Source organism: Glycine max, chromosome 14 (genome assembly GCF_000004515.6).
Source record: "Glycine max cultivar Williams 82 chromosome 14, Glycine_max_v4.0, whole genome shotgun sequence".
In the NCBI taxonomy this organism is placed as follows: domain Eukaryota; kingdom Viridiplantae; phylum Streptophyta; class Magnoliopsida; order Fabales; family Fabaceae; genus Glycine; species Glycine max.
The window spans coordinates 1,150,068-1,157,734 of NC_038250.2; the positions used below are offsets into that span (position 1 = coordinate 1,150,068).

Here is a 7,667-nt window from a genome sequence, read left to right on the forward strand (position 1 = left end):
ATGCTCAAGTCTAAAGACAAAATACAATATCAGCTGTTTGCATATTGGTTCTGAAAAGTCGCTTCACATATTAAAGACACAATCATACAGAAACATGGTTGTGGCTTTTTTCTTTGGTATAAAGAGTCATGTCACTAACATTGCCTTTTCCATTTATATGATAAATAATAAAGGAAACAAGAGATCAAACTTCCTTTTATCTCTAATTTGGTGTTTATTTCTTTAAAAACAAGAACCATTCCCGTTAGCATAAAAAAATCATAATGCTGTGAAGGGTTCTAGCTAGATGATGATGATATGGTAAGGATACAGAATTGCGCTCATGGTAAGAATCAGCCGATAATCCATATATCTTGATTCCATAAATAAGACACAACGTGGCTGCATGATTCTTCAGTCCTGGTTAAGCTAAGACAAATATATGAATTTAAGAAAGTTGTACTTTACTTGCACTGCAATTAAAGACCAACGTGAACATGTCAGAATTGTTCAAAGATAAAGCCAAGAGAATCCAATCTTCATAAAGGATTTACTCTATCAATATTCCAAGTATGGCAGTATGTAAATCCCAATGCCGATTGACTAATACAAGAAATTCATCCTATATCTAAGCAAATGTCGTGCCAAAATGCAAGATGTATATCTATTGCAAAAATAGTGTTAAATTCATTTTGCTCTTCCACCAAGCTAGCACGTTCAGTTCTAACATAATTATTCAATTGGCTTCATCACCTTTCATTTGTGTTTCTCTTTCTAGAAAAATTCTTGAATGCAGTCCAAAGTCCAAATACTACTACTACGCTAAACTAATCACACCTTGAGAAGTGGCAATGAAATATGACAGTGGCTAAATTAATGTTAATGCAATGTACTAGGAACAGGCAAAGAAAAAAAGAAAAAGAAAAAAATCTCCATTTTTTTCCTTCTATTCAGTTTTCTAGAAACAACAAGCACAGCACATTTGCCAATGCTGCGGTCCCCCTCCCAAAATTACAGGGTGAAAGAGACCGTGTCCTTTTGTTTGCTGAAACCAAGGGATTGAGTTGTTAAAGTCTGTGAGGATAAGGTATATGTACGTATAAGTGTATAACATCCACCGAGTTTTTCGTATGTGAATAAAATCTTATGACTATTTATCTCTCTTCACATCCCTGCCAATCATATTATTAAAAAAAAAAAACTCATGTTAGGCCATCAAATCTTCTCATTAAGCACGGCATCTTGTTAAGACAATCATTGATCACAAGTCTTAACAAACATCGGATACTTATTTAAACATGTGCTTGTTTCTGTGTAGGGTGAAGATGGTTAAAAAAGTGTTTAGAATAAAAGAAGACAACTGATAATCAGTGCTCTAAGAACATTAATTAAGAAACTTAAAAAAAATATTTTTATTAAGAGACAAAAAATTATGTTATTCATGAATTTTTATGCTCTTTTATGATTTATATAATAATATTTTTTCTTTTTAATTTCTTAACTAATATCCTAAGAATCCTAGTTAGCAACATCCACAAAAGAAATGTTATGTTGATGAAATGTAAGGACCATGAGGTTAAATCTTATGTGAGACCTATTTAGTTAAATAAATAATGATGGTAAAATTTCATTTAAAATGTGTAAAAAGTAAAAAATGAGGCGTTTAGGATGAAAATGGCCTTAGAGAGTCCAATCTACACAAAATAGTGAGAATATCCAACACGTACAAATTCATGGTATCATTTAGTGCACGGTGCACTTCAATTTTCACCATGTCAAAACAGGTCATCAATCACGGGTTATGTACGACTTGTAACCAGTGCAGTGGGGACTAAGGTTTTGTGGAGGTTATCAGCTTCATATTTATACAGAAGAATTTGGATATAATTATAATTTATAATTATACAATTACAAACGGCAATTAGATTTAAAAGTCAAGATGGAGCTGCTACCAACTCTACTAAACAGCAACTATGGAATAGTGATATAAACATAAAAGAACTATCTGCATTTTCTTACAGAAAATGAGATGTTACACCTTTGAAGCTATACCCGCCAAAAATAAGAAAAAAGAAAGCAAATTGTTACTCATAGTTTTTTATTTAATATCTGTGGTGTAATCAACTTCATGGACCCATTAGTATTCTTCCCATGCTCTGTGGGCATGGATATGAGGAACGGTTTAAAGATGGACCATCACTCCTATTGTCTCTAGAACCAAAGGGATTTGAGCTGTTATTTAGAACACCAAAGTATACTGGAGCTGAGGTAGTATGAACAAACTTGAAGTTGGAACTGCTAGTATGAGTTTGTGTGTCCCCAAACTCTGAATGCAGCATTTTCCCTTGCCCATTTGACCTATGTTCAGCAGCTGAGCTAATTCCCATTCCAAGGTCAAGGCTAATGGTATCACTTTCTTCTAACTTAGTTCTTGTCTGTCCACCTGCTGCAGCTGCTGGTACTGCCATGTCATGGCTGCTATTCCTTGCAGCTGGTACATCATGATTGTGTTTACCCTCATATGTGGTTATCACTGCTTTTGGATCATGAGATGCCCTCTCCACATGTTTTCTGACAGGGCAACCAGCATTTGTGCATTTGTAATAGCTCCTGCATAAGAAGCATGGTAGGATATAAGATTAACAAAAAATATGTAGTTGAGTAGCATATTTTAGCACTGCAGCGAGTTACTATCATAAGCATGGATCATTAACATGAAACAAGCCTCATTCATCAAGGTCTAAGCACACATTTGATTTTAATTCCATGCTTTCAAGCATTTCCAGAAGTAGCGACACACTAATATAACTGGAATCATGAGAAGTAACCTTTTGAGTCTGTAATAATGGCATCCACAGTAATGATTGTCACCATGAAATAGAAAGCGCTAGTACATACATTTCCCAGGATAACTATAACAACAAAACTAACTCAGGTGAATATACCCCTATTTATAACTAATTGTCCACAAGTGCCCAATGACATTATAAAATGACATCAATAAGCAGGCTTAGTTGTAACATTGGGATCGGCTACACTAGTCATTCATGAAAACCAGCAGGATGGTAATCCTACTTTCCTACCATCTTTATATCTTAGTATAAAGATTGCAATGATGCCTGAATATCTTCTTGCCCTTCCTCTTCGCCCCACCCTAAGTTTTCTTATAACTTTGTATTGGCTTGCAAAATTAATATTCACTCCTTTCCTTTGGGAGCAACATCTATTCCACAATACTTTCCTATATCTAATAATCTACTGTCACTTTAATTTGCCACTGTTTCTTTGCAAATTTTTAGAAATCATGCTTTTAGTTTCCAACTTGTATCTTAATTACTATGTATTTAATCACTCTAGTTCCTTTTTAAGATCCTCCATCCCCACCAGTTCTCATCAGCCTTCACCCATATGTCCATCTCAGTATCCCTTACCAAAACAAATCAATAAAGTTATTCCTTGTATTTCTTAATTAAACCCACAAAAGTTGGTGTTTACCAAAAATTCCCTCCATTCTTCTGCAAATATATATATCCTTCATGTCTGTATATCTGAATATACTCTAATGTAAGATACAGACTGTTTTTTACGGACCATGTTGGCTACAAAGCAGCAACAGGGGTCTCAAAGCCTCAGACTATACTAAAACCCATGATAATAAAAGAAACAGATTGCAAAGCAAAATGGTTGAGAAGTGAATATATAGGCTTCAATAAACTATTATATCGAGTTGATTCCTCACTTTAACTGTTGTCTAGACAGCAAGTACAACAGAAAAAACTTGACATTTGACAATATTAATAAAAAAGTTCATTTGACAAAGCACATACATTAAATTAGAATTTATAAGTTAATTTCTATTACTAGTTTCATCAACATGAGGACATACCTTGGGTTAGGATTGCCTCTCACAACCTTTTGGCCATACTTACGCCAGCGGTACCCATCATCCAATATGTCAACCTCACTCAAAGTTTGTACGACAACCCGTGGTTCCCGGATAGGCTTAACTACTGGAGTGATGTCAACATTTCCAAGTTCCATTTTTCTGCTAAAAAAAAAAAAGAAACTCAGCAGCAGCAAGTGAGCACACATGCTGGAGAAAATCCAGAGCTTCAACCAAATTGTCATACCTTCGCTTTGAGAAGGGATCGTCATTATCAACCTCTTCATTAGTCCTATTTGACACAAACCCGGCAACACCCTCTAAACCATCATCATTTGTTGCAACAGGTGATGACTCTGGAGTACTGTTGGGCTCAGCAGCATGAGACACCTGACCATACATAGCAGTTGCTTTGTCTACAATTCAAGAATTAGAAGCAAAAGAAAGCCAGTTTATTTTGTTTGCAATAAGTAATAATAAAATGGAAGCTAAGATAGATGGCTGGTATTACCATCTCGGCCAGCCATAGAAGCCTTATCAGATCTCTCTCCTTGAATAGACATAACAGTACCGGTAGAGTATCGGCAGCTTGGTTGAGGTTTAGGATGATCATGTGTTCCCTTGTAAACTATCTCAGTGATTTGACCATCATGAGAGCGCTCAAAAAGTTTTTTCACTTCACAGTTGGGATGTGTACATTTGTAATAACTGCGAGGAAATTCACTTCCTTTAACAAGCTTTTGCCCGTATTTTCGCCAATTGTATCCATCATCAGATGTTTTCTCAGCTGCAACTGAAAGTCCACTGCCTCTAACCTCAACATGTGATGCTTGAAGCCCAGTAGCTGTGTTGCCTTTGTGGTTAATGTCATCCAAGTCAACATCAACAGGAGCACTAGCACTAGAACTAACCTTTTGTACAGGTGATGATAGGCTTAATTCATTAGAAGGAACTGCTATCTCACTTTCCACTAATGGTGAGGAAGCAAATGATTGAGTTTTTCCTGGACCTTCTACTTGAGTAGATTGTTTACTTACATGGTTGTTGAAGTCTGCAGGAACCTTAAAACGAGTGAATAGCATTGGATAAGTGCTAGGCAATTAGTAATATTCAAAACAATATTAATCCGAACATGAAACATGACAACGCGATTTGTTTCCATTTAACACTTTAATCCCCCAAAAAAAATCTATTTAAAGGATTATAAATTATAAAACTACTTAAATGAAACATGACTTTTGGGTCTAATGCGACAAAATGGTGAGTAACAACAATCTTTACAGCTTTCAAATCTGATTAATTATTCCATCTTGTTTACTTAGTATCCAGATTTAAACCAAGTAAAGTCACGGGAGAAAGGGAAACAAAATCCAAGCCCCTTCATCCATGTGATTTGAAAGTAACATTAATCAAGTGTTGCCAACATTGATTTTAATTACCATATTAGATCTGCTGAGTGGTTTGAACTCAAAGAAACTTGATTTTCTGTCATCAACAGTATTGGTATCGAAGCAGGCAGTGGTTACTGGAAATGCAGCAGAGGCCATAGAACCATGCATTGTTTGTTGGAGCTTACGGAGGGACCCTGTAGTTGGTGAAGCCTCCACCTGCAATGCATGGCACAAATAATATTTAAACTATAATGTTCTTTGAGCAACGGTTGTTGAGTCAAATGAATAATAATAAATTAAAATGCACAAATAGATACTGGAAAAAAAATATTCTCAAAAAAACAATAAAAAGAGAGGGGGGAAAACCAAAACAAGCAAGTTCCTGAATACCTGCAAACCCTAAAGGCCTCAAACAGCAATCAATCAACCTATGATATCAGTAATAACAGCGGAAAGAGAGCATATATATATATATATATAATCTTATGAATAAGCCAACTAATTGAACAGTTTTATCAGTCAGTGATGCAAGCAGCCCATTATAATTGAGCCTAAGCAAAGTTCTCCATTTTCTCCTGCTGATGATATTGCATGTTGTTTATTTGGAGTCAGTTTGACAAAGATAGCATTGTACATTATAATATGCAAAAGTTAGTTATACAAACAATCAATCATAACAAAGAAAAGACACTCCCACATGAATGTAGCACAGAATTCTACTCAAATTAGGACCATCCAGACGATTAACGTCTAGAAACAAGTCCTTTCACAAAATCTAGACCCACAATCTTTCTGGCATTCCCTATACTATTCTCACAGCACACATAACTAAAATCAATCCACTAATCGTTGGCAATGCATTGATTCGTTTGTTCCACATATATAAATAGTAAAGGAAAAGAAGAAGACGACTTTTCATTGTGCTCTGCTGCACCGTTGAAACAAAAACAAACAAAAGGGCAAGCACCAACAAAAAAGAAGATTCATTATGTGAAAAAACAACACTGACACTAAAATAAATAAAAGGAGGATATCGAGCGATCCTAAGCTAAAGTTATATTCCACTAAACAGAACACTGTATTTATTTGAGCATAAAGCAGCCAATACATAATCCTATAAGAGCAAAAGCATCAGAACCTAACGGACCCATACACAAAAATGTACTAGTAAGTGAAGGATCAAAATCAAACAAGTGAAGAGCCAACTCTAAAGAAACAATTTGCCACGAGACTAAACCAGCATATAAGAATTTCGAATTTCACAAAACAAAAAACAGCATCTTCAGCTCATTGCTCATCAGCATTCAAATCAAGTCATTTTAAGTCATCAAATTATTCCACAAAAAATAAAAGATTTGACACCAACCCAGATAAGCCCTATTGAGTAGCTGAGAAACCCCAAGAAAATCGTAGTGAAAAGAACAAAACTTTGATAGGCCACTCACAATAAGTGACCTTCACTTACATGGGTCAGGTTAAAAAAAAAGCAAAAAAAACAACCTTTGACCAAAATGAACTCAAAAGCAACAACATTCCCCCAATGAATTCACTCAAGCATTTACCTTTCCTTCTTCTAATCCATTTCCTCTCAGAAAACACAAACCCCTTTGAAAAATGAAAATTCTCCCTCATAACACAAGCCATTTTATTTTCATTTTTCACCGAAACCAAAAGACTTCAAATGAGCACATTCACACACTCACCTTCATGTTGGAAAGAAGAACCGGGGATTCCAGAAACGACGTCGGACTGAGCCCCGGAGGAATCGTGATGCACGGCGACCTCGAGATCGGAAGCTTCGCCGGTGACATCAGCTTGTACCTCGCCATCGAATTCTGACCCGACCCGCTTCGATTCGGATCCTCGGATGCCCCAGTATTTTGGAGCACCGAACTGGAGCGGGGTTCGCCGGAGTTGGTGGTGCCGTCCATTGTGGGCGGTGGCGTTGCGGAGAGTCAAAGGAGAAGTAGGGAAGGAAGGAAGGGCAAAAGGGTCATTTCAATTATGCATTTTGGTGTGTGTTGTGTCAGAGATGTTTGGGAGAGCAGAGCAGAGCATAGCAGGACTACTCAGTTGACTTGCAACATTGGATGGATCTCTTTCTTACACAACTCATTCATTCATCTATGACTCTCTTCTCTGTCATTTTAAACCCTTTCTGACCCTTTTTTTTTTTTTTTTACTTACTCAAACCATAAAAAAAAAAAAATCATGGAAGTAATAATTGAGTTTGAATTTGAGGAGTTTTCGTAGTTGGATAGGATTGATTTGGATTTTGAAAATAGTTTTGGTTGTATGTTGATAAGTGTATCATTAAATTTTAATCTTCAATTTCTTAATGAAAGAAATCATATGACACATAAATACAAATAAAAATATTATAAACATGAACTCTTATAAATAAATTGGATTAA

The 7,667-nt window shown here is 35.9% G+C and overlaps 1 protein-coding gene across 2 annotated transcripts; it reads right to left on the bottom strand.

The window, feature by feature from the left end:
* Positions 1-1,826: 1,826 nt before the first annotated feature.
* On the bottom strand, positions 1,827-7,358 carry WRKY7 (WRKY transcription factor 7). 2 transcript variants are annotated; one of them, NM_001249973.2, is given in 6 exon segments: positions 1,827-2,589; positions 3,866-4,024; positions 4,110-4,278; positions 4,374-4,923; positions 5,302-5,469; positions 6,957-7,358. In NM_001249973.2, coding segments are annotated over 6 exon segments (1,758 nt in total). In that variant the 5' UTR covers positions 7,185-7,358; the 3' UTR covers positions 1,827-2,105.
* Between the last annotated feature and the right edge of the window lie 309 nt (positions 7,359-7,667).

Coding starts and splice junctions, on each gene's coding strand:
- WRKY7 (XM_041008816.1), bottom strand. CDS start 5,421: ATGCATGGTTCTATGGCCTCTGCTGCATTTCCAGTAACCACTGCCTGC. Junction 4,279..4,373: donor TTCTATGGCTGGCCGAGATG/GTAATACCAGCC, acceptor CTTGAATTGTAG/ACAAAGCAACTGCTATGTAT. Junction 2,590..3,865: donor AGAGGCAATCCTAACCCAAG/GTATGTCCTCAT, acceptor CTTCTTATGCAG/GAGCTATTACAAATGCACAA.